Source organism: Nuphar pumila, chromosome 15 (assembly GCF_984573655.1).
Source record: "Nuphar pumila chromosome 15, dmNupPumi1.hap1.1, whole genome shotgun sequence".
Taxonomy (NCBI): Eukaryota; Viridiplantae; Streptophyta; class Magnoliopsida; order Nymphaeales; family Nymphaeaceae; genus Nuphar; species Nuphar pumila.
The window spans coordinates 66262713-66290316 of NC_143263.1; the positions used below are offsets into that span (position 1 = coordinate 66262713).

The window sequence follows — 27604 nt, forward strand, 5'->3', positions numbered from 1 at the left end:
AATTACTGAACAACACCACAAATCGCTATACTGACTCATGAAATAACAATTTGTAGTGTTATTCAGTAAGCCGTCACGCTTAAATCGCTATTTAAATCAAGACCAACTTGTCGGGGGCGTATCTCCCTAACTGAAGATCAAATTTCTGATCCGTAAAAAAAGGCATCTTCGTTATTGAGTGTAGTTTATTTCTGCCAATTTTCAGCAATTTTTACGGTAATTTCATACCTGTTTTTGGTCAAAAACCAAGACCCTATCACACTATATATCGTTTGAGTTACTCATGTTTTTTGTTCATTTTGCAAGAGTCATATCTCCCCAACGGAATATCATTTTTCAAATCTGTAAAAAGTGTTTTCTATCTTTATTTGGCTAGTTTATATTTGGAAATTTTTATAACTTTATAAACTCATTTGATATTTTAAATCTGTTAAAAATCAGAACTGGTTACAGAATTTCAGGTTCTGTAACAGGTTCATTTCCTGAAGAACGGTAACTTTCAGAAGTCATTGTCTTCAAACCAGAAAAAAAATAGAAAAATTGTGAGAAAGGGTGTTACAAAAACCTTTATCAAGAAACAACCGAAGGAAACATGAGCACCATGATTAAACAAAACACTTTATTGCACCGGGGGAAGCCCCCAAACCCCCCTCTTGTAAGGGCAAAATCTCTGAATCAGGCTCCACGGCTCATCAAGTTGAACCATGCTACAGTCAGTGTGCAGGTCAGTTGATGCTTGATGGAGCAGTGTCGGATTGTCTGCTAGATGTGCACAGAAGTAAAAAGAGAAGGGAGAGAGAGAGAGGGTTGATGTTCATGGCCTTCTCCAGGGGGGATTCTTTTCTCGGATAATCCTGCAGTGCATCAAGTTGAATGATGCTACCCATGCTGGGAAGAGCCCCCAAACCCCCCTCCTGTAAGGGCAAAAACTATGCTACTCACGTTGGGAGGAGCTCCCAAACCCCCCTCCTGTAAGGAAAAAAACTCTGAATAAGGCTCCACATCTCATCAAGTTGAATGATGCTACCCATGCTGGGAAGAGCCCCCAAACCCCCCTCCTGTAAGGGCAAAAACTATGCTACCCATGCTGGGAGGAGCCCCAAAACCCCCCTCCTGTAAGGGTAAAAACTCTGAATCAGGCTCCACAACTCATCAAGTTGAATGATGCTACCCACGCTGGGAGGATCCCTCAGACCCCCCTTCTGTAAGGGTAAAAACTATGAATCAGGCTCCAAAACTCTTCAAGTTGAATGATGTTACCCTCGCTGGGAGGAGCTCCGAGACCCATCTCTTGTAAGGGTAAAAACTCTGAATCAGGATCCATAACTCATTTAGTTGAATGATGCTACCCACGTTGGGAGGAGCCCCCAAACCCTCCTCCTGTAAGGGTAAAAACTCTGAATCAGGCTCCACAACAGTCAATGTGCAGGTCAGTCGGTGCTTGATGGAGCAATGTTGGATCTTCTGCTGGATGTGCACAGAAGCAGAAAGAGAAGGGAGAGAGAGAGTGAGAGGGTTGATGTTCATGGCCTCCTCCAGGGGAGATTTCTTTCTCGGATAATCCTGCAGTGCAGAGACTGAGTCTTAAATAATCATCTTCGGGGCACTTAAGTCTTTACAACCACTCCTTTTCTAGAATCGTCATTTTTTTTTACACCAATGGAGGAGAGGGTACTTAAGTCTTTGCAATCGCATCAAACTCCAATGCTAATTAATGCTAACAAACATGGGGATACGAGATGCACAGGCTTAAATACGTGGCGCTCTGTGGGAACCCTCGAACATGAGATGGAGCTACCGGCCCTGTTCGGGGGGGGGGGACATATAACCTGCTTTGGTATATGTTGCCATCCCTACCTTTGCTTCATAGAAAATTGTGAAATAATTTGACGTGGCATTTCTTATCTATATTGGAATAAGAAAATTAGTTATAAGGCGGTTAGGAAGGCTAATGCATGCCTCACAAGACAAGCATCCGACCAGTGGAAGGCTTTAATTTTCTTGGGTTTTTTATTCTTTCCCAATAGGCTTGAAAAGGGATTCCTAAGGGTGAAAGCCCAATAGATCATAAAGAGTGTACCCAATTGACTACATTTTTGCTCATTAATTCAAAGTCCTAATAAGGAAATAATGTTCATAATATTGAGAAAAATCGTGTGGGCCTACGTATATATGTAATCACACGTTATAGGTTGTCTGTGGTTTAGGCCCAATCTACGTGATCTGATCAGGTTGGGCTTTATTATGTCTCATATGGTATGGTCTTATTATGTGAAGAGACATGTTTGGTCTGTCTCCAACTTTATGATGGGTTGAATAGGAGACAAACTCTGAGTTAGATTCAAATTATGTTATGGTCTACAAATATTATATAGTGGCCTTCTCTTTTAGGCTCACAATTTTCATTAACAGAGGTCAATCTCTCTCATAAGGTTTAGAGAAAGGCATAGGGTCACATATACAGGTTATGGAAGATCTTACCCGTCAATGATCAACCGGAGCACCAATGGATTTAGGTACGCTTTCGCATTAAGATTCTTTTTGTGATTTGGTTTTCAACGATTTAGCGCGAACATGTATATTGATCCTTTAGTTTTGGTGGATTTTCAAATCCAACAATTGGTATCAAAGTATCTTGTCATTGTTAAATCGTTAAAATATTTGGTTTGTTTGCCATTATTTTCTCGTTCTTCTTGCGGTCGATTTTCAGCGCAGACATTGTCAGGTTCTTGCATGATTCTTGAGGAAAGAAGAATGATCGAATCTCCTTTCTCGGGTTTTCTTTTTCGACCGATGATGGGGTGTGAGTAGAAGAAAGCCGATCGACCCTCCTCGTGCCATTTGGCAGTGCCCAGAGGAGAGAAAGGGTCGTTTAGCCCTTTTCCCTTTGCGTCACTGGACAAGAAAGAAAGGGAGAGTCGTTTGGCTCTCCCCTTTGAGCAACCGAAACCAACGAACCAGAGGGATCCGTCCCTCCCATCTATTTTCTATTTATCGGACACAAAGGAGGATCGTTCGGCCCTTCCCCCTTCAGTTTGCCTCCAGCCAAGGGGGTCGTGTTTCAGACCATCGGACGAAGGGGATCTGGTCCCCTTCTCATCCCTTTTAGATTATCGCCGGTAAGGGGGTCACCCCCCATTAGGACTCCGAACGACCAAAGGGGTTTTTCCTTTCCTAGTTGTCGGGCAAGGTCCTGTGTATAACTGTTTAGTTATACACTGCCGGTCCCAAGCCCGGATAAAGGAGGAGGGTTGTAGTAGGCCAGTGACAGCCAACATAAAAACTTAGTCACACCCTATGAATATGAACCAATATGAGAATTTTGTTGGGGCGTTCCCTACTGATCGACGCTCTGTACTCTATAGGCTCGAAGGCAGTGATAAATGGGCAAGGGTTGCTAAGTCATCGCCTAGAAGTGACGCGTCACACCAGCGTCCGGGTGTTGTGTCAAATAGGCAAGGGTTCCCTCACTTTGTTGGACGGGTGGGGGTAAAGAAGATAGTTCAAGACCATAAAATTAGGTTAGCCACTTGGAACATAGGGTCTTTAACTGGTAAGTTGGTAGAGTTAGTAAATGTTATGTGTAGGAGAAAGATGAATATTTTATGTCTACAAGAGACCAAATGGGTAGGTAAGAAAGCAAAAGTGATAGAACCTTGGGGATATAAGATTTGGTATACAGGAATAAATAGGAATAGGAATGGAGTAGGGATTGTTATTAGTCGTGAATTTATAGATAATGTAGTTGAGATCCATAGGAAGGGTGATAGGATTTTACTTATTAAATTAGTATTAGGTACGGATATTATTAATATTATTAGTGTTTATGCACCTCAAGTAGGTTTAGATGATTCCATTAAGCGTCAATTTTGAAAAGATTTAGATAAAGTAGTACAAGGGATATCTTAAGGAGAAAAGCTTTTCATTGGCGGTAACCTTAATGGACATGTAGGCATTAGTAGGGATAGATTTGAGAGTATCCATGGAGGCTATGGTATAGGAGAAAGAAACAAAAGTGGAGAAAGGATTTTAGATTTTAGTTTGTCCTATGATATGATCTTAGCAAACACTTGGTTTAGGAAGAGGGAGTCTCACCTAGTAACATTTAAAAGTGGGGTTAATACGAGTCAAATAGATTTTTTCCTACTTAGAAAGAGAGATAGGGGTTGTTGCATTGATTGTAAGGTTATACCGTGAGAAAGTGTAGCTACACAATATAGAGTCTTAATTTTAGATCTTAGAATTCGAAAATGCTGCAAAAGGGATAAACATAGGATAGATCCTAGAATTAAGTGGTGGGCACTGAAATGAGCTAAACAAGGAATGTTTGTAGAGCAGGTAGTTAAGGAAGTTGATTGGTGTCTCGGAGAGGATTCAGAATTAATGTAGAATAAGATAACGGGTGGCATGAGAAAGATGGCTAAAGAGGTATTGGGTGAGTCTAAAGGTGGTGCACCGCTAGGTAAGGATACATCATGGTGGAACGAGGATGTCAAATTAGTTATTAAGGTTAAAAGAGAGTGTTATAGAAATCTAAGTAAGTGTCGTGATAATGAGAATTTGGAGAAGTATATGATAGCAAAGACGGAAGCTAAAAAAGTAGTTCGAAACGCGAGGGATAAGATATATGAGGAGGTTTATGACAAGTTGGATACCAAAGAGGGTGAGAAGGATATTTATAGGCTTGCAAAGATACGAGATAAGAAATTGAGGGATCTGGGTATGGTTAGATGTATCAAAGATGAAACGCAAAGGGTTTTAGTCAAAGATGAGGAGATTAAGGAGAGATGGAAAGATTATTTTGATAAGCTATTTAATGGAAGTCATGCTCAGGATCTTGGAGACTTTTCCATTCCTTTTCATGAGATGAATTATGACTTTATGCACAAGATTCAAAAGAAAGAAATTGTAGAGACTTTGAAAAAAATGAAATCAAGAAGGGCAGTTGGCCCAGATGGTATACCTATCGAGGCTTGGAAATGCTTGGGTAAGAAAGGTTTAGAATGATTGACAAATCTTTTTAACAAGATTTGGTGGACAAATAAGATGCCTAATGAGTGGAGGAAGAGTACTTTGGTGCCTCTATATAAGAATAAGGGTGATATACAAGATTGCACAAACTATCGTGGTATAAAACTCATGAGTCATACTATGAAACTTTGGGATAGGGTGATTGAGTATAAGTTGAGGAAGATTGTCATGATATCGGAGAATCAATTTGGTTTTATACCTGAAAGATCAACTATGAAAGCTATACATCTTCTTAGACAACTTATTGAGAGATATAGAGGAACAAAGATTTGCATATGGTTTTTATTGATTTGGAGAAGGCATACGATAGAGTACCTAGGGATGTTCTCTGGTAGACAATGATGAAGAAATGTATTTCTCTCAGGTACATTAGTATAATTAAAGATATGTACGAAGGAGTAGTAACCAATGTCCGCACTTGTGGAGGGGTGACAACCAATTTTCCTATAACGGTTGGGTTACATCAAAGATCTGCATTAAACCCTTTCCTATTTGTTATAGTGATGGATGAGCTTAAGAGATCAATTCAAGAAAATGTGTCGTGGTGTATGTTGTTTGCTGATGATATTGTTTTGATTGATGAGTATAGAGCTAGGGTTAATGTTAAGTTAGAATTATGGAGACAAACATTGGAAGCAAGAGGTTTTAAGTTGAGTAAGAGTAAGACAAAATATATGGAATGTCGGTTTAGTAAGCAACGAAGTAGTGATGGGAGTGTAGTGAAGCTTGGTGAGCAAGAAATACCAGTGGATGACTGTTTCAAATATTTGGAATCTATCATTCAAAAGTATGGAGAAATTGATGGAGATGTAAATCATAGGATAAAGGTTGGGTGGATGAAATGGAAAAGTGCAACTGGAGTGTTGTGCGATCGTAAAATGCCATTGCGGTTGAAGGAAAAGTTTTATAGGATGACAATTAGGCCCGTTTTATTATATGGTATGGAATGTTGGGCTGCCAAGAGACATCATATTCAAAAAATGAGTGTAGCTGAGATGTGTATGCTTAGATGGATGTGTGGAAATACAATAAAAGATAAGATTCGAAACGAGGAGATACGTAAGAAGGTAGGTGTTGCATCCATTGAAAATAAGATGAGAGAGAATCGTTTACGGTGGTTTGGATATATTCAACGAAGGCCTAATGATGCTCCAATTAGAAGGATGGAGAAATGGGAAAATATATTAGTTAAAAGAGGTCGGGGTAGTCTTAAGAAGACTTGGATGGAGATGATAGGAAAGGATATGAATGCTTTGAACCTCATCGAGGACATGGCATTGGATAGAAATGATTGGAGGAGAAGGATTCATGTGAAAGACCCAGAATGATTTCTTTTTTTGGTTCATATCGCCGACCCCAATTGTCTTGGGATGAAGGCGTAGTTGTTGTTATTGTAGTTATCAGGCGGGGTGTTATCCGATCAAAACATTGGACGAGCACCCACTGCTCACATTGTCGGATGGTAGAAAGGTGGATACCCATTTACACTAGACGAGTCTGCGATATTCAGCGATTTATCCAGCTTCATCGTTGGGTGGTTTAGGGACAGCTATTATCGGCATTTATTTCGGCAGCACTCAAGGCTTGGATCGACCATCATCGGATGCTCCCGGGTCGGCGGCAGTCAATGCACTATTTAGGCTCACCCTTTAGAAGAAATTGTATGAGTTAGGGCCGATTCGATGTCTCATTTTACTCAGTTTTGGGTGGGCATATTGCAGTACAGGGTTGAATTGGGCTTCAGCCGATCCGACGATCCAGGCCAGTTCGGCATTCAGCCGATTCAACCGGTCGAGCCATTTTGTTAGCTACTGTATTTAGCCAATTCAGCCCTAGACCCGGATGATTCAGGTAAAGTAATTCAACTTTTGGGACTGGATCGGGTCATCAACTGTCTGCATCAACCCGATTCGGTCCATGATCTAGGGCTGATTTGGCGACCCTTCGGTCCACTCAGTTGGGACTTGCCGTTTTGGCTACATGGCAGCTTGGCTGTGTTGCACTGGATTGTTTCGGTCTAGTGTGTGTTGGGTGCTGACTTCCCATGCAACCTAAGCCAGTTCGATGCCCAGTCAGGGATCAGGTCGGTTGAGTTCAGTCTCATCCAGTTTAGGGGCTGAACCAAGTTAGGCCATAAGTTAGGGCTGATCGGACCTGGTTAGACCCGACCCACTGCATCGACCCACACCCAATTTCAGTGGAATGTTGTGTTTGACCAATTTTGGACCCTCAGGTGGGTCCAGCCAGGTCCGATTGGCTGGACTCGTGCACTAGCCACAATATATATATATATATATATATATATATATATATATATATATATATATATATATATATATATATATATATTAAGGATATTATTGAGGCTATTTGGTGTGCTACGTGGGTCATTTTTGGTAGGCCATCTTCACTTATGTTTCAACCCCATGCATATTATAATTGCATTCTTTTTATGTTCATGTGCATAGATCAATATACTTGAACCTTAGTATTTTTTTTTATTATGGGTCCAATATTTTGAATTAAATTGATTGAATCAATATGTTGTCAAAGTAACCTCTATTATGTAGATTATTTTAGAATATTATGATATTTATATGTTTGTGGTTTATGCAAATAGTAATCTGCCCAAAAGAAGATTACTATTTAGCTAAACCCAAATATATATTTTAATAATAAATATACAACAATTATACAATTTTCCATGCGAATAACGAGTCGGTCCAAAGAAAAGCTTGTTGTTTGACAAGATTAATTATTTATTTTTTATTACTATTTTGAGAGTACCACTTATAAGTTGACATTTCTATCCAAAAATTAAATGTCAATGTTGTGATGGGTATCTTGTGATGGAGTTCATTACTGTTTAAATATATTGTTTTTTTATGATAATGCATGTGAAAATATATGTTAATTGTGATCTCATTTTTGTTCTTGATTCACTTAATACCTCTGTTTTTACGATCTCTGCAAATATTAATTTTGTCCTTGTTTTGAGTGGTTTTAATTTCAAAAACTGAAAAGTGAATGTTATGATCATTCTCGAATGCATGGATTTGGATCTTACACTACGAGAATATCAACCACCTGCTCTTACGGATAGGAGTTTCGTTGAGGATAAAAGGAACTTTGAGTAGTGGGATCGATCTAATTGCATGAATCTTATGATCATGAAACGTGCAATTTTTGAATCCTTCAAGGGCACTATGTCTGAAAAGGTTAATGCCAAAGGTTTTCTTAAAGAAATCAAAAAGCGTTTTACAAAAACCAAAAAGACAGAGACAAACACTCTCCTTTCAAGCCATGTTTTTATTAGGTATAAAGGTAAAGAGAATATTAGGGAGTACATTATGAAAATGTCTCATCTTGCTTCGAAACTAAAGGCATTAAAGTTAGAGTTGTTTGAGGACTTACTCGTGCACTTGGTTTTCATATCCCTTTCTGCACAATACAATCAGTTTAAGGTCAATTATAACTGCCAAGAAGAAAAAATGAACTCTTAATGAGCTTATTTCTCACTATGTATAAGAAGAGAATAGAATGAAGCAAGAGAAGACTGGAAGTGCTTATTTGACAGTAACCTCTAAAGACAAGTTTAAGAAAAAGAAAAAGATTAAGAAAGTTGTAGTTGACCACCAATCGCAGAAGAAACAAAAAAGACATCAAGACCCAAAGTCTAGTTGTTTCTTTTATAAAGGGGAGGGTCACATGAAGAAGGATTGTACCAAGTATTATGCCTGACGTGAGAAAAAAGGTATGCTCCTTACTTTGGTTTGTTTTGAAGTTAATTTAACTTTTGTGTCTGGACACACTTGGTGGATAGATTCTGGTGCTTTCACTCACATAAATGTGTTTGTGTAGGGTTGTCTAAACTGTCAATCGCCAATTGATGCTGAAAGATTCATCTATGTGAGCGATGGCAAAATACTTGAAGTTGATGCAATAGAGACATTTATGTTGCTTTTAAAGACTGTGAATTATTTAGATTTAAAAAAAACATTTATTGTGTCATCTTTTAGGCAAAATTTAGTTTTTATTTTTACCTTAAACAAATATGATTATTCTTGTTTATTTAGAAATAATGAATTTAATTTGTTTCTTGATTCAAATATTATTGAGACCGGTTATTTATCTATGGTTGATAACTTTTATTTGCTTAATATTGTTGCCCCATATATTTAAGTTCTCGTGCTACAAAACAAAAATTGACAAATGAGAATTTCGCTCTATTATAGCATAAGCGATTAGGTTACATTTCTAAACAAAGAATTGAAAGGCTTGCATCGAGTGAGATTCTTGATTATCTTGATTTCACTGACTTTAAGACTTGTGTTGAGTGTATAAGAAGGAAACAAACAAACATAAAGAAATTAGGTGCTGAAAAGAGAACAGACGTCTTAGAACTAATTCATACAGATATTTGTGGGTCATTTTCTATGACTTCTTAGAATGATAAATAATATTTTATTATGTTCATAAATGACTATTTCTGTTATAGGTACCTATATTTAATTCATGACAAATCTTTGTTCCTCGATGTGCTCAAATAATTTAAGACCGAAGTTGAAAACCAACTTGTCGAAAGAATTAATGTTGTTAGATCTGACCGTGGTGGTGAGTACTATGGTAGATATGATGGATCAAGCGAACAACGTCCGTGGCCCTTTGCTAAATTCCTAGAGGAACGTGAGATCATCTCTCAGTATACCATGTCAAACACTTCTAGCATGAATGTTGTTACTGGGAGACAAAACACGACTCTTAATGATATGGTAAAGAGTATGATTTCTCAATCTACTTTACCAGAGTCCCTCTGGGGGGAGGCATTAAAGACTGCAACTTATATTTTGAATAAGGTACCCTCTAAAGCAGTAACCAAGACTTCATATAAATTATGAGCAGACAAAAGGCCTAATATGAAATATTTTCATATTTGAGAATGTTCAACTAAGGCTAGAACCTACAGGGCACATGAAAAAAAAGTGAATTTCAGAACAATTAGCTGCTATTTTGTTGGGTATTCTGAAAGATCCAAGGGCTATAAGTTTTATTACCATATGCATAAGTTTTTTTTTTAAATGGGAAACACTTGTTTCTTTGAGGGTGCTGAGTTTGGGGGGAGTGATAAAGTAAAAGACATTGCCTTTGAAGAAGAGTTTCTTTCTCTTCCTCCAGTGGTGGTTGACAATGATCAGATTTTTATTTCTGCCATCGTTCCCATAAATCCAGATCAAGGCAATGCTTTAGATCTTCGTATCCAAAATGAAGTTTTTACTTCTGGAGTACAAACTCAACAACCTAAAGAAACGCCTCAAGAACAAGTGTCATTAAGGAAATCCACTAGAGAGAGGAGAAGGGCAATTTTATGTGATTATATTATTTTTCTATAATAACATTAGGGTGATACTGGCTTAAGGGAAGATGATTAAATTAACTTTCATCAAGCCACACAAAGTTCTAACTCTTAAAAGTGGATTGAAACAATGCATGAGGAGATTAAATCTATGAGGGACAATGACGTGTGGGATCTTGTCCCATTACCTAAAGGTGTGAAACTAATTGATTGCAAACAGATATTTAAAACCAAAAGAAATTCAAAGGGTAATGTGGAAAGATATAAGGTCTGTCTTGTTGCAAAAGAGTTTACTCAAAGAAAAGGCATTGACTATACAAAGACTTTCTCTCTGGTTTCTACGAAAGACTCTTTTAGGATTATGATGGCATTTGTAACTCATTATGATTTAGAACTACATCAAATGGATGTTAAGATAACATTCCTTAATGGTGACATTGATGATACAATATATATAGTTCAACCAGAACATTTTTTCTCAAACAATGCCAAGAAAATAGTTTGCAAATTAAAGAAATTCATCTATAGACTTAAGCAGGCTTCCTGTCAGTGGTATCATAAATTTCATCAAGTTGTCCTCTTATTTGGTTTTGAGATGAATGTGGTTGATGAATGTATATATTATAACTTCAATGAGAGTAAATATATTTTTTGGGTTTTATATATTGATGACATATTGCATGCTAGTAATGATATATGCATATTGTATGAAACCAAGAGATTTCTAACAAAAAAAATTGAAATAAAAGATCTTAGGGATGCCTCTTTTGTATTAGGGATCCAAATACATTGAGACCGTTCTCGGGGTATTCTTGGATTATCGCTAAAGTGCTATATCGAAAGGATTCTAGATAAATTTGTCATGAAGGATTGCAAACTAGGTGATACTCATGTTGCTAAGGGAGACAAGTTTAGTCTCGTCAGTGCTCCAAACACCAGTTTGAAATTAAGGATATGGAATAGATTCCCTATGCATCTGCTGTAGGGAGTCTTATGTATGCTCAGATATGTACGCGTCTGGATTTAGTGTACATTGTTGGGATGTTAGGCAGATATCTTAGTAACCCAGGTATGGATCATTGAAAAGCAGTCAAACGGGTTATGTAGTATTTGTAGAGAACAAAAGGTCATATACAGAAAGTCAGATCAGTTACAGATTATTGGGTATTCTGATTCTGACTTTGTAGGATGTCAAGACAGTCGCATATCTACGTCAGGTTATATTTTTTTGTTAGTCGGGGGAGCTATTTCCTAGAGGAGTGCCAAGCAGACACTCATTACTTATTCCACCATGACAACAGAATTCATAGCTTTTTATGAGGCATCCAATCATAGAATATGGTTACATAATTTTGTCACAGGGCTGTGGATTTTGGATAATGTTGAGAGACCGCTAAAGTTATTTTGTGACAATAATTCAACAGTGCTATATTCCAATAACAACAGGAGTTTCTCAAAGTCAAAGCATATTGATATTAAGTTCCTTGTTGTTAAAAAAAGAGTGCAGAATGATCAGATATTGATAAAATATATTGGCACAAACTCCATTATTGTGGATCCGCTTACTAAAGGTTTGCCACCCAAGGTCTTTCACGAGAATACTACTCGAATGAGAGTTTTATCATTTTATGATATGCTGGTTTAGTGGGAGTTTGTATTTGGATGTTCTATGATATAATAAAGTTTTTCAGAATAAAGTTAATATTTTGGTTTCATTATGTACTCATTTTGTTGTGATCTCACTAAAGTTTAAGGAAGGACCAGTTGGAAATTGGCATGTTTGAACACATTGCATGTAATTTCCATGATTCACATTCATACTTGATCCATGTCATTTGGTTATGTTGATATACATGATCATTGATGGGTTCAATTACATTATTTGTAATGAAAGTTGCTTTGGTTCTATGTTGACATGATCAATGGACCAAATTGGTAGAGATATCAATCGATAAGACAATGTTTTTGAGTTCATAAGGTTATAATGTGTGATTATAAGGTAACATATGTAGCTGAAGTGGGAGATTGCTGGAAAAAATCGTGTGAGCCTACATATATATGAAATCACACGTTATAGGTTGTCTGTGGTTCAGGCCCAGTCTACATGATCAGGTTGGGCCATATGATGTCTCATATGGTATGGTCTTATTATGTGAAGAGACATGTTATGTCTGTCTCCAACTCTATGATGGGTTGAATTGAAAACAGACTCTCAGTTGAATTCAAATCAGATTATGGTCCCCAAACCTCATATAGTGGTCTTCTCTTTGAGGCTCCCCATTATCATCAAGAGAAATCAGTCCCTCTCATAAGGTTTAGAGAAAGGATCTACCAAAGCGCTAATGGATTCAGGTACGCTTCTGCATTAAGATTCTGTTTGTGTTTTGGTTTTCAACGATTTAGTGCAAACATGTATATCGATCCTTTAGTTTTCGATGAATTTTCAAATGCAACACATAATACCAATTGACGCCCTTATATATTATTGATGGGTGCCACACAAGACTAACACATTATTTGCAAACAGAAACTGGTTAAGCAAAGTAAAACTTAGAATTGACTGTCATCAAGAAAACCAATGCATGTCCATACGAAGGAAAAGGATAGGATTGTCTTAGACCCCTATGAAAATAAAAAGAGATTGCCCTACTTATTGTTAACATGGACTGCAATAAAGGTCATAAATATAAGTTTTCTAATCATTTCTCTTAAGTCACTACAAGGATGAGGGTAAATAGCGACGATGCTTTAACAACGAGAAAAAAACTCGCCTTTATTGATCAAGCAATAACATCGAGTGTTTTGTCCTCGCTAATTGATAGGTAATAGCATTGACATAAATATTACGTTGTTATTACTCTATTACGACCATGAATCTCACAGTTATGCTTCATCAATAATGGCGAGTTGGACCGGGTCTTAAATGCCTTGCCCCTGCACACATCTTGCCATTATTACTTATATTTATAACGGTGACATCAATATATCATTGTTAAAGATTTGTTTATTATGGAGAGATTATCTGGCCCTTAAATACTATTGTTAAAACACTTTAACAGTTATATTTAATGGATATAAGATCTCGCTGTTATAGATCAATAATGACAAGATCTGAATCTCATTATTATGGGATTTTACTCTAAATAGCGAGAGTTATGTTGTTGTTAAAGACATGTATAATGACAAGATTCTCTACATTAAATATTATTGTTAAAATGCTTTGATGACAATATTTAATGGCCACAAAATCTCGCTATTATAGATTAATAACGACGAGATATAGATCACATTGTTATAGGTTTTAACTCTATAACAGCGAGAGTTATGTCACCGTTATAAAGATATATTTAAAAAGGGACCGATGAGTCCCTTTTTATTTCTCTCTCTTTCTTTCTCTTTTTCTCTCGATCCGCAAGACCACCTCCAATCCTCCTCCTTGCTCGGGTGACATTGCCGATGACTACCTCCCCATCTATTTGCTTAAAATTGTTTTCGTGTTTGGGTGGAGAGAGCCAAAATCGTGTTCTTCTTACTGTATTTCTCTAGTTCATGTTCTCTCTCTCTCTCAATTTTCTAGGGTTTTGACATCTCTCTCTTTGATTTTCTAGGGTTTTGACATCTCTCTCTCAATTTTCTAGGGTTTTGACATCTCTCTCTTTGATTTTCTAGGGTTTTGACATCTCTCTCTTTCAATTTTTTAGACTTACAAATGATTCAAGGTCGATACCAAAGTTTTTCACATATTGTTGTCTATTTCTCGTTTGGTTAAGTTGGTGAGCATGTCAATAATCAGAAAAAGCTAGCCTCTTTGAAATTTGAGGCCACCGCCTAGGGCTTCCTATTTTGGATGGGCCTCCAAATGAGGCCGCACTTACTTAAATGAATCAGTTTAAGAAGACAATTAGGCATGAGGCCAGTCAATGCATTGTTTGACATGCCAAGATTTTTTAAGAGATTGCATTTACAAATAAAAGTTAGAATTTCTCCTGTGATTGGCAATCGAGAATTTTTTTATTTATGAACAATCATTGTCCATTTTCAATATCAAAGAAAAATGTTACAAGTGAGAGTGGTGATGAACTGATGATTGAAAGTGAATATTGCTTATGGGTATTCATATAATTCATAGAGTTGGCAAATGATCAAGCCGAAAAGAGGGTGTTCAAGCTCGACTTGTAAGCTCAAGCTAAATCAGTGTAACTTAAGCTGGCTTATTTACAAAGAAATACATTTTTCAATGCTAAAACTAAAAAAATTGGACTCTAAACCCATTCTCGAGCTGGCTTATTTAGAAACTAAATGCATTAATTCAAAGGTGTTTAATTCAAAGGTGTAAGTAGTAGAATTTGAACTCTAGGCTTATTACTTCAAAATCTACAATCTATGATGTAGGATATTATTAGTTAATGAGCCTATAAAAATATGAACCGAGTGTCTTCTCCAATAAAAGACCATGTAAGATCCAACCTAATTAGATCTAGCTTAGTTAGATTCAAATTCAGATTCGGAGTTAGAATGAAAAAAAGTAATGCGGCAAGTGAGACCCAATCAGCTAATTGGATATAATTTATTATCTATCGATTCACTTAGCATTCAAATTGGGATGCAGAGCAGCATATCAAATCAGAATTGATCTACTATTAATCGGATTTTACTTGCCTTTTTAGAATCTGGCTAATCGGATTCAGATCCTGTCTGATACCTGACCCTAACCCAACGTATTGACATCACTAACCAGCTGCCCCCAGGGATGTAAACCGTTTAGATTTGGGTCTGATGCGGTCAAATGCCATATCCCTACTGATCTGATGCTAGCTAAACGTTATTCGGCTTCAGTTGGTGAAAGGCTCATATCAAATCAGCTTTTTTACATGTAAACGGATCTGGACATCTGTTAAATCCAGATATTAATTGGATTCAGTAGCACAATATCAAAAACCATAGAGTAACGGATAAAAACCGATCCATTGACATTCTAGCCGCCCGGGCATGGCCCAGGTCAACAGTTCCACAGTCAAACGGAACCCAGACTAACCTGACAAGGCCTGAGACTATGTCGACTCGGTCCCATCTCGAGTCGGTTTAGTCCTCTCGAGACAGCATAAATAGAAGGAAGTGCTAAAGAGGTGAAGACTCGGACTGCATTTGCGAACCCTCCTGACTTAGATGAGGACGAAGAGAGAAGAAGAGGAAGGAGCAGAAGATGGTCTTCTTCCGAAGACGAAGAAGCAGAAGTTGGTGCACAAAAATGATGAAGGCAACATCGACGCTCTCAATGCGGTGACCAACTCCCTTCTCCCGCTCGCTTCCTATCGCGACGACGACGACGATGAAGACGACGAAGAAGAAGAAAGACGGAGAAGAGGAGGAAGAGGAAAAGACGAAGAAGATGATGGTGATGAAGAAGAAGAAGAAGGGGAAGATGAAGAATCGTACGAGAACGGCTCGAATGCAGGCCCTCCTCGACAACGGCAGGTCGAGATCCGAAGGGATTGCCCTTATCTCGATACCGTCAATCGCCAGGTTAGCATGAAAGTTCTCCTTCGCTTCTAATTTAATTTCTTTCGTTGTGTTTGTTGTGATTTTTAGCTTCCCAATGAGTTTAATGTGTTCGAAAGCCTGGTAGGAAGAACACCCAACTTTGATATGATGATTTTGGCGCTTGATTTTTACGAAATCGAATCAATTTAGTGTAAATTAGGTGTCATTTGTTGTTATTTGGCAGGTTTTCATGATCATATTTCAGATTTATTAGCACCCAGTTGATGTATCATCGTTCCCGGGAGGTCCCTACCCGTAAGGTTGGGACATTGTGGTTTTGGTGCATTAGATATATGGTGTTCGTTAAAGACTTGAAACTGGAGATATATTATATGAAATGCTCTATTGGTGATGATCATTTATCATATTTGATTCTTTAACTATGAAGAAAAGGACTCTAGCCTTTGACACCAACGAGCAGTCTTCCGCTGATCTCAACTTGTATAGAACAAAACAAAAGATAGTTTCTGATTTTATTTGAAATTTTACCTAGTCGGATGGGCTTTTCTTTGTTGATAGAAACAACGTTATTCATTATTAGAAATGGATGGGAGGAGGAGTTGATATTACACTTGAGTGTTTAGGGGCATGTCACTCACTCATCCAAAATACCAAGATGCTGCAATTGTCTCATTCTATGGGAAGAAATCCACTTTGGTCCTTGCTTAGGAGTTTGTGACTCTTAGTCCAGCATGTTACAGGTAGCAACAGAAAACGACGTAATATGTATGATATTTTTCGGTACAGAGCTGCAAAACATTAGAGTGCATTTCCTTCAATATTGAAAAAAGGGAGCAATCAGCTAGCAACAGAAAACAACGTAATATGTATGATATTTGCCTTCAATATTGAAAAAAGGGAGCAATCAGCCAAAACAGTGTAGCCTGTGCAATTGATATAAACAGAATATTCTTGCTTTCTTCACTCCTGCAATGCAGATATGATTGTGTTTTGAATCCTTTACATGTGCTATTCTCTGGAGATTGGGCATGAAATATAGATTGCAAGCATTCTGATAAAAAACGCTAAAGTCCACTAGGGGTTGGACCACTGACAATAAATTGATAGTATTCTCACTGTGGCCTACGCTAGTTTCCCAGATGAAAGCATGTGATACGGAAGAGGACAGGAAAGATTCACACTATTGGAAAAATATACTTTGACAGGTCCAACACCATGAACGGTGTAGGGAATAGTTCTATAGTTGTCTCTTCAGGTGGTGAGAATTTGCAGATTCATTTTATCTAGATTTCCAGTATATGTTTATGATTAATTTGGTGGGTCCTTCCTTTGACATTTGATGTCATTCAAAACAAGGTACACTTCCTTGACCAACTGTCTTGTTCAGTTCAGTGTAGTTAATTCCTGCTGTTGAATTTCACAGTATTTTTACTTTTTTCAACCAAAATTTACCTAATTCTTGGTTGGAAACCTATTCTAAGTTAGTTTTTCATATCCTCAATAGCACCACACATGCTGTTTGTAATTCTTTTTACTAGGAGAGTGTACATGATACCAAAAAAGACTTAAGACTTCCAAAAATTTTCATACCTGCAGGGAAGGAAATATAGTTCCTGATCTCTTTTATGGATGTTCATATAGGAAGTCATTGACTCATTATAAATAATTAATCTGCTACTCACCATTAGAGAGTTCCTGCTATGAGCGCCTTCATTGTGGTTATCATATAATTGAATGAGGTTTCAGTCCTATCATGTATTGTCCACCTTTTATTTTCTCACACCATCCAAGGGTGAAAATATTTTTGAGACTGTTGCAAGCATTAGAGTTGCATAAGGGCATTTAGGTGCCCAATGTGGTAGCTGGCTTCCATTTTGAACATGCTTGTGCACTGGGTGACACCTGATACCTATGGATATATAGATGCTCCAAGCACTAGCTTACCCTAATAATATGCATTGTATATTCGACATTGTTTAACTAATCACTCCATTTGAGTGTTAGAACAGTTCTGCATAGTCTGTGGGACTTTTCAGTGTTAGAACATTTTTTCATAGCCTTCGGAATTGATTAATGAGGCTTGGGGTCCTAATTTTCTCCAAGCTTTGTCCTTTTCATGTTTTCTGCAAGGGCAAGTAACCCAGTGCTAGAAGGTCTCTGTCTCGTACTTCTGTTCTTTCCTGTGCTTTGCTTGTATTGTTGGTGACGCCTTGTGTTTTCCCTTTAACGTATGCTGATCTCGAATTGCAGCCTAGAAAGTCTTATTTATTTGTAGCAACTAGAGGTGTTATCTGTGCTATGATTGCTGAGTATTTTAATGTAGATGTGTTCCATTGCCACTTCAAGTTTTAGGCCTAGCCACCTAGGTATCTCTTTTTGTTATTTTCCATTAGTTGGAAGCTTTTTAATAGAATTAGCTCTTCCTTGAATTCACCCATCTCATAGCTTGTACTAACTGTAAGTATATGTTGTTCTAACCAATTTTCCAATGGTCTCATCTTTTTATGGCTAACTGGAAAGATGTATTTCTAATTCTTTTTCCTAAAACTTTGCAGGTGTTGGATTTTGATTTTGAGAAGTTCTGCTCAGTTTCTTTGTCAAATTTGAATGTATACGCATGCTTGGTTTGTGGGAAGTATTACCAAGGAAGAGGAAGAAATTCACACGCATATACTCACAGCCTTGAAGCAGATCACCATGTTTATATAAATTTGCGAACAGAGAAGGTCTATTGCCTTCCAGATGGCTATGAGGTTAATGATCCATCATTAGATGATATTCGCCATGTCTTGTACCCAAGGTAAAGCATCATTTATCTGAAATTTTCTTAGGTTTACTGTTATCATGTTGTATAACCTCTTATTATAATGAATTGCTGTCTGAAAGCAAACCAGATCTGACGTTGGATCAGATCTCACACAAAAACAGAAAACAGAAACTCACGCAAGATTTACGTGGTTCGGCTGGGGCAAGCCTACATCCACGGAAGTCTCTCTCTCTCTCTCTCTCAACGTTTTTCAGAGAGAGGGAGAGGTTTATATTTATAGGCATTAACAAGGGACAGTGTGGAATAGGAAACTTGGTGTTTCCCTATTCCAAGGACTCCCAAATCTACATGCCTTTTCATCACATGAAACTCTTTCTGAATTAGGACTCTTATGAGAAACCAAACTCTTCTCATGTGAACTTTCCAGAACCACGAAACTCTTGGAGAGCCCCTCACGTGGATCCTTGATGTTGATGTGTGGTCGATCTTCAACATCTTTAACACTGTCTGCCTCTTTAATTTTATATTAATTTGTACTTTCAACAGAAGGAAAAAAAAAACTCATGCACACAATTTCAGTGACCCAAAAATACTGCTTTTATTTGAACAATCAAATCTGTGGAATAGAATCAATAGACCTTCGATTTTTGAATGCTGATGTACTTTTTGCCTGTTTATGATATGATTGTGAAATTCTTACCAAGCAGTTACAACTTACATGTATACCAGTTAATGTTTTTAAGAGGAAATTAATAACATAAGTTATGTCACATGGACACGGCTAAAAGGACACAGGATACACCTCCTTGCATATTTTTCCATTAATGACAGTATATAAATTGATACGAGATGAGGATAAGCTGGAGTATCCCTGTGACATGCATGAGAGTTTTGTGAGTTATAATAATCAACATAGTAGTAGCAGTATTAATTGCGGTATTTATTATTTATTGTTATTCAAAAATGCAAAAATGACAATGAAAACCAAAAGATAAAAGCTGTTCTCATTTATACAAAAGAAAAATTGGAAATAAAATTTTTGCAAATTTATGGAGAAGAGAAAAAAAAACACATTATATTGAAAGTTGCATAATATAGAGCTGCTCTTTTTGCTCTAATAATGATACTGGGAGATTCTCTTCAAATACTTCATTTTGCAGTTTTAATTTTTTTTCTTTTTTTTTTTTTGTTCCTGATGTGTTCCATTTGTATGCTTCCCCATCTTGTGCTGTTTTGACTGTGATGGTGATCCTTGTAACATTTTGTAGCTGGACACTTAATTGCATTGATTCTCTCTTTTTTCTCTAAACAGACTCATTCCATAGAAAAAGAATGCAGTCAATGGCTAGGTTTCTTGAAAACAATTAATGTCGGAGAAAACATGAGAATGCAGGTTTATGTTTCCAAGATAATCTCACCAACTCTGCATCATCCTTCTCTTCTGTGAACATCACTTGACATGGTTCCCTTCACGATGAAACGAAACGTAGCCTTTGGCCCATAACAGGAGTCTCCATGTCGTTGATTTACTCTTTTTTCCAAAAAAGTAGACTGTTTTATTACATAGAAAACAAAAGTTGGTAACAGTCTATGGCTTTGTTGCTTGACAACAATTAAGCGGGAAAAGTGGAAAGTGCAAGGCAGGATTCATCCTTGATGTTTCTAAGATAATCTCACTGAACATCAACCTTCTCTTTGGTAGGCATCTATTGACATAATTCCCTTATGACAAGCTCAAACCTATCCTTCTTTGCCCAATAACAGTTCAATACTTTATCAAGTATAGTCCTAGGAATAGCACTTCTCAAAAAAGTTTGCTTAGATTTGAGTATCTTATCCAATCAATTGTTATGCAAACCGATGGTATTTTGCCACTAATCAGAGGAGCACTGATTTATGTACCATAGACTGGTAGTGACTTTTAGAAGCTTTTCATCCTGATCTCCAGCATCACTACTGGATGCCACTTATGGTTGGAGAATTTGCCTCTGTCCTGTTCGTTGTGGATTGACTTTCTTAAAGACTTCCTCCTAGTACAACACACAACTCTTTAGTTGTGCTTGAGTATGATATAGGATATGAAAATTAAGGGCATTGAACCTTTCCAAGAGATCTTGAAACTTGACAACCAGGGAGAAAAGGTGTTTGAGTAATAAGCAAAGAAAAAAATTTATTCTAAAGGTTCATCTGCAATTGGAAATGCCAGAAGGGGTCAATAGCCCATTTGAAATTTAGTTTAATCTGCAGATTGGACCAAGATGTCATGTGATATCCTGGTGAATGGATCCTAATCTATCATTATAAATACTCTAGCCTTGCATCATTCCCCTTCTTCCTTGCTTTGTGATCTACTTTGCTTTGGTGATAGAAAGTAATGTGTGTGGTCACATACACACAAACATATTATAGCCACCAAAAATCATGTTATCTTCAATTTATCACAATTCAAGACCCTGTTTTGAAATGAAAACTCCAAAATAGTGTGCTATATTAAAAAAATAAAAAGATAATAATAATAAAGAAAACTGTAAAAATGAAAGTATTGCATTAATTATCACAACATTTCATGATATTATGCTGATGTCTTCCAAGAAATTGATTTTTATTTTCTGTTTTTTATTTTTTAGATCTCAAGATTTCTTGAGAAAGCCAGAAAGCGACTTTTTTAATTCCACCAAGGAAAACCCTTGCCAATGTTATTGCAAGACCAATATTGGTGGCTATGTATTTGTCTACATGTGTGTTACCAAATAATTTGGTACCATTAAATCATTTTTTTGAGGCTGAATGTTTTAGCATTCTATTATATTAGCCACTCGTTCATTATAGGCTATAGTATTATTTTGATGGACATATCAATGTTGTAAAAATCATATCATACAATACAACATGATGTTTCAGTGTAGTGGGCCCTGAATCGTCAAGTAGAGCGCCTCGTAGTGTCTAACCATGATTGTATTATATGATACGACTGGTACCGTACAGTCTATTGTTTCTCAATGATTTTTCAATTTTGGGTGGGGTTTGTTTTGGCCATAAGGGGGTCGTTTATTTTCACACCCAAACCTTTAGAAAAATAATTTTTCTATCAATTTTCCATCAAATCACCCTATAAATTTGTTGTTGGTTCTGAATGCTGCCCTAGTCTTGGGATCCTGAAAGTTGTTGGTTCTGAATGTTGCCCTTGTATCGTGCCATCTTCTGTTCATTGAAATTTTATAATAATAAGGTCAGACTTGTGACTGTCTGGTAAGTATCTTATCAATTCCAAGTAAAAAGCATAACATTTAATATTTATAATTCAATGTTTATAAATCTAGAAAGTTTGACTTGTGTTATAATAGGTATACAGTAGTGTGATTCTAAACTTATGTTTCAATATTTAACTTTCACTATGGGTACCCACAGGAAAAACTTTGAGTCAGTAGAGACCATATAGAGATTTATTATGCTATGTGTTTTAATACCCCGTATGACTAACTGGTTTTGTGACTCCAAAAGGGTTGGTTCAATAACTGGGAGAGAAGTCCACCCTGGGCCATAAAGAAGGATGCACCCTAACGTTATGCAGAAGTATGAAAACTATCAACCTAGAATTCATCTTCGGTAGATCATGTCCCGTATCTTCGATGGCCAAGTTATTACCACTCGAAGGACATATTAACAACAGTATCCATCAGAGTTTGTACCTCCTACCTTTTCCAAGGTAGGTTTAGATCTGAATGGGAAACATGGAGTTTTTCTTTCTTAGTAAGTGTTTTATTATTGTGTTTACCTCTTATGAGCATTCTAGGGCACTGATGGCCGCATACTCCAATTGGTTTACCAATGCTTTATAACACTATTATATATTCCCTCTTATTCAATGAAAGCTTTGTATATATGAGTTTGCGCTTGTAAAGGAGGATGCCACTTTAGATGTGTGTGAGTGGATTAGCTAATTTTTCAAGTGTTTCTCTGGCAGTCTTGGCCTTTTTGAGCACTTTGCTGATCTAGGCAGATCCATACGAGCTTGTGCCTGTGAAGGCGGATATCACTTTAGGTGTGTGTATATGGATTATCTGATCTTTCATTGTTGCTCTAGCACTCTTAGCCCTTCTAAGAACTTTGCCTATTTAGGTGGATCTAACTATCGTATTTTTCATGCACTTTAAGTATTTAGGTTGAATCTCAGAGGTTCCTTGAACCTTGGCTCTATTCTTAGAGTCGATTGTATGTTTTGTAGGTCACTACGTCCTATTGTGTTTCACAAATCTTAACTCAGTATTATTGGCTATCCATGTAGTTTATGTAAAAGTTTTTTTGCAAATCAAGGATAGTTATAAGGGATATTCACTAAATATTCACTTTCTTGAGGATTAACCCCTTTAGAAATTTATAAGATATTTGTGAAATATTTTCTTTCGAAAAGTCGTTTATTCTTCTCAAGGTGAATGCGTTGAAAAGTATTTATCTTTTGAAAATACTGTTTCTCTGTGATTTTCCACTTTTGGGTGGGGTTTGTTTTGGCCATAAGGGGGTCGTTTATTTTCACACCCAAACCTTTAGAAAAATAATTTTTCTATCAATTTTCCATCAAATCACCCTTCAAATTTGAGGATTTGTCCAAAACCATGCTCCCCAAGTTGTTTTCCTTTTTTCTTTCTTTTGGGAGATCCACCCTCATATAACCCAATAGAACTTAAAAGTTTTTTTTGTGAGAGATGTACCCTCATCCGCCCCTAGAGATGTATTTTTGTGCAAGGATATCCCATAACCGACCTTGGGTGACTCATTCAACCTAAAAAGAGTTAGATCCATACGATTACAGGTTTTTGAAGATAAAAGGTTAATCTCTATTTCTCTCTTTTTTCCATCAAGCACCTCTCCCTTCTTCTCTTTCTCCTTCTCCTTATTGTTCATCTTTTTTTGCCAAAGTAGATGACTTATTCATCTAATTTTTAGCATGCTTATATAAATCATCATTGTTTTGGGGCTTTTTAGTTACATATATTGATGGATGGAGAAAGGCCAATATGAAAATGACATGGGGTGGCGATAATGAAAGTCACTTGAGGATGAATTTGGTACACCTTCCATCATGATTTTACAACATTGAGATATATATGGTGCTTTGTAGTAAGTTCTTTAAAGTAATTCAGCACTAGGTAGAACCGTAAGTTTACCGTGTAAAAAAAACTGTAGAATTTTGGATTTAGAATGCTAAAGAATCCTGTAAAATTGGCTTCTGTTTTCCAAAGAATGTTCTATTTCTCATGTCAGCACCCTTTCTAGCGAAGACACTAACTCTGAGAAGTAAATGATGGTGCCTAATTGCCCTAATCTTCACTGATGGGCTGAAGGTTCATCCATATTTTTGAGTAAATTGGCAAGAGCAGAAACTATGTCTCTGTGGTTTGCACCTTCCAGTCTTTAAGACAAGGCCCAGGTAAGTTAATTATACTATGATACATGTGATCCTGCATATCTATTCTTTTCAAGTTAGACTAGCTGTAATTTTCTATTTTTAGGAAGCTTTTGAGTTTTTTGGAAGCATACATGAAGCTTCTGTTAAAGCAAATTTTCAAGGAATCAAACTTTTTAAGTAGATAAAGCGAGCAGCCTAATGGCTTACATGGTTGATTTTATATTGCAAATGCAGGTTTAAGCCTGAGCAGGTTGAACAAATAGACAAAAATAAGCTGTGGTCACGGACACTTGATGGTTCTGACTATCTCCCTGGAATGGTGATTAGTTAGCTCTTTGTGTTGTGCATTTGAAAACTTTGGGGTTTAATGTTGTTGTTTTTTTATTTAATTTAGTTTTATACATCTGGAAAACATGACATTTATTGTATTTTTCCCACAGGTAGGCCTCAATAACATAAAGGAAACTGATTTTGTGAATGTTACAATTCAGTCTCTGATGCGTGTTACACCCTTAAGAAACTTCTTTCTTATTCCTGAGAACTACCAAAGCTGCAAGTCACCACTTGTTCACCGTTTTGGAGAACTCACACGTAAAATCTGGCATCCCCGGAACTTTAAAGGTCAGGTATGTGACTCATGATATCCCTTGCAGGTACTAGCTTTACAGTATGAAACTTGAATGCAGTTTTACATTTAAATTGAAGTTGCCTGCAGGTTAGTCCTCATGAGTTCTTACAGGCAGTAATGAAAGCTAGTAAAAAACGCTTTCGAATAGGTGTGCAGTCTGATCCAGTCGAGTTCATGTCTTGGCTACTTAATACACTGCACAGAGATCTTGGAGGCTCAAAGAAACCCAACAGTAGTATTATATACAAGTGCTTTCAGGTTCTTGAATTTGCCAAAACTTTTAAGCATTTATTTGCCCATAAAGGTTCTTATTGTGTTTATGTGTCATTCTTCTATCTAAACGAGCCATTTTCAACAGGGGGAGCTGGAAGTCGTGAAAGAAATCCATAAGAAAGTATCTTTTGAGAAGAAAGAAAATGTTGAGGATGGATCGGAAAATGGTAGTGTTATCATGGAAGAATGCAAGATGCCATTCTTAATGCTTGGACTTGATCTTCCTCCGCCTCCTCTGTTTAAAGATGTGATGGAAAAGAATATTATTCCACAGGTTTGTGAGCATATCTAATGATTATTTAACTTTCTATTTAGGAAGGCTTGTAATATCTCATATAATTGCCATTTGCCATATGCTAAGGGTTTTTGTTGTATTAATTTTTCTCATTGTTATCCAAGCATGTTTTTTTATGCAAAGGTGGGGATTAGTTCCTATGAACTGTTGACTATATACTGAAGACCTTGCTCTCTGTGCATATGTGTGTGTGTGTGTGTGTGTGTGTGTGTGTGTCTGTAAACAGAAACGGGCACATGAGTTGAAAAGGTAATGAAAAAATCAAAGAAATAAATCCATAAATTCATAAGGGCAAGGAATGTCAATCCAAGAAGTATCAGAATTTGACCACCTTGGAAAAAAATGTGCAGTCACTTCCCGCTGAATGATCTTGTGCCACCCAGTGGCCCTGCATGATCTGGAATTAAAATTGCTTGAGTTTCTTTCTGGCCAATAAGCCCATTATGCAGTAAAGAGCCACAAGGCAATAAGAGCCAAGAGTTCTCTTATTCGACATGCATGTGCATTTGGATAACATTCATGTTGGTTCCATAACTTCATAATTTCATGGCCAGGTGAAGTAGTCATTTTTAGTAAAGAACTGATATCATGTGAAACTTCATGGCCAATCAATATGAAGATACTGATGGTTTGATTAGTGCTCAAACTTGATGAACATTTGGCTTTTTTGATATTTTTCTGATCTATTAGGTGTGATTTTTACCAAGGGTTATGTCATGTTAGGTTCCACTATTTAACATACTGAAGAAATTTGATGGGGAGTCTGTCACTGAAGTTGTGCGGCCATGCATAGCAAGGATGAGATACCGTGTCACCAAGCTGCCACAATATTTAATTCTGCACATGCGCCGATTCACAAACAACAATTTTTTCATAGAGAAAAATCCTACTCTTGGTTAGTGTTCTTTTCTTCCTTTTAGTGTTTGCATCCTATATTTCTCCTGTAGTTTCAGTTCACGTTTCCTTTTTTAAACATGTTACGATCGGTTCTGGTGTTGCATGGCACAGTTAATTTTCCTGTGAAGAACCTTGAGTTAAAGGATTACATCCCATTGCCCACCCCTAAAGACAACAAGAAGTTGCGATCAAAATATGATCTCATTGCTAATATTGTTCATGATGGCAAGCCAGGGGCTGGATTTTACAGAGTATTTGTTCAAAGAAAATCAGAAGAACTATGGTGAAAACATTTTCTTTGGCTTTATAGATCGTATACCTTGACATAAAGGAAGGTTTTTTTATCTCGATGTTTGTCATTCCAGGTATGAAATGCAAGATCTTCATGTGGCTGAAACTCTTCCACAGATGGTAGCTCTATCTGAAGCTTACATGCAGATATATGAGCAGCAGCAACATCTGCAATAGGAACAGAAAGCGCTGCAACAACAGGGATTAAACTAAGATCAAATTGATGACTCAGGTATGCTAGATTTTACAGATGGGACCGACAAAATGGTTCTGCATGGAGTGGTCCTAGGAGAGGCATGTAACAGTGATGAGATAACAATCAGCTGTTCAATGGGGTTTAGAACTTTCCGTTGCAGTTGCATCCTCTTCACTACTGGGCGTCGTCTTGACGGTTGAACCCAACACTTGATGTGTTCCTTTCAGATAATGCAGCAATATGAAAGTTGTGGGCTTTTTGGTATTCAACAGGCATGAAGGTGGAGGTACCTTTGTAATTCCTACTTTAATCTTTTGAATGGGATTGGAATTAATCATATAGGAGCTTGGATATAATATGGTCATTTTTCATTTCATTTCATTCCATTCCATCTGACACTATCCATTCGCAGGGATTGAAAAAGAGGAATATGCTTTTGTAGATGAACTGTACTTCATTGTCGTTACTTTGGTTTTGTTAGCTTTAAAATACAAACGTTGGATTCACAAGATGTGTGGGGTGGTATGCACTGAGTCACTGACTGTTATGGGCCAAATGTTAAATTGATGCAGCACTTGCATATATTTGTAGATCCGATTTCTTGCTGAAGTCTGTGTGCTCTGGGATCACTTAAGCACGCTCCTAGACGTGTTGGTAGAGTGCTTGGTTTGCCCAAGTCTCTGGGCAGCTCAGCAGTAACCCAGCTGAGACCTAGAATAGAACATGGTGATTGATGCGAATTGGAAATCCACAAACTAGGTCCTGTTCCTTCTAACCTGACCTATCAATCGGGACCCAGATGACCCTCAAGGCCATTTGAATGGCAGACCAATTGCATTCCGGGCGCACTTGTGAAGTGCATCCAAAATGCCATTGTCGCGCAATGGCATCCCACAGAAGCAGGCTGCAAGTTACAAATTTGTCCTGCTTTGCCGGGACTACCACAGTCCTGTGTTTGATGCAG

General features: G+C 37.2%; 1 protein-coding gene across 2 annotated transcripts; it reads left to right on the forward strand.

The window, feature by feature from the left end:
- The first annotated feature begins 15507 nt into the window (after nt 1-15507).
- On the forward strand, nt 15508-27147 carry LOC149815491 (uncharacterized). 2 transcript variants are annotated; one of them, XR_016428113.1, is made up of 10 exons: nt 15516-15907; nt 18442-18686; nt 24295-24379; nt 24501-24686; nt 24776-24946; nt 25047-25235; nt 25980-26151; nt 26265-26436; nt 26519-26676; nt 26868-27147. XR_016428113.1 is itself a non-coding variant. In XM_089990339.1 (9 exons), the coding sequence occupies exons 1-9, from the start codon at nt 15551-15553 to the stop codon at nt 26619-26621; spliced, it is 1680 nt and encodes a 559-aa protein (XP_089846465.1). In that variant the 5' UTR covers nt 15508-15550; the 3' UTR covers nt 26622-27147. The 2 variants fall into 2 exon arrangements, 1 of the variants encoding a protein (XP_089846465.1); XM_089990339.1 differs by having other exon boundaries at nt 15508-15907; nt 26519-27147.
- Nucleotides 27148-27604: the final 457 nt, after the last annotated feature.

What these genes read in the sequence shown, in the direction of transcription:
- LOC149815491 (XM_089990339.1), top strand. Translation starts at nt 15,551, where the DNA reads ATGAGGACGAAGAGAGAAGAAGAGGAAGGAGCAGAAGATGGTCTTCTT. An exon ending in TCGATACCGTCAATCGCCAG is followed by an intron (nt 15,908 to 18,441) that starts GTTAGCATGAAA and finishes AAAACTTTGCAG; the next exon opens with GTGTTGGATTTTGATTTTGA. An exon ending in CCCGGAACTTTAAAGGTCAG is followed by an intron (nt 24,687 to 24,775) that starts GTATGTGACTCA and finishes AGTTGCCTGCAG; the next exon opens with GTTAGTCCTCATGAGTTCTT.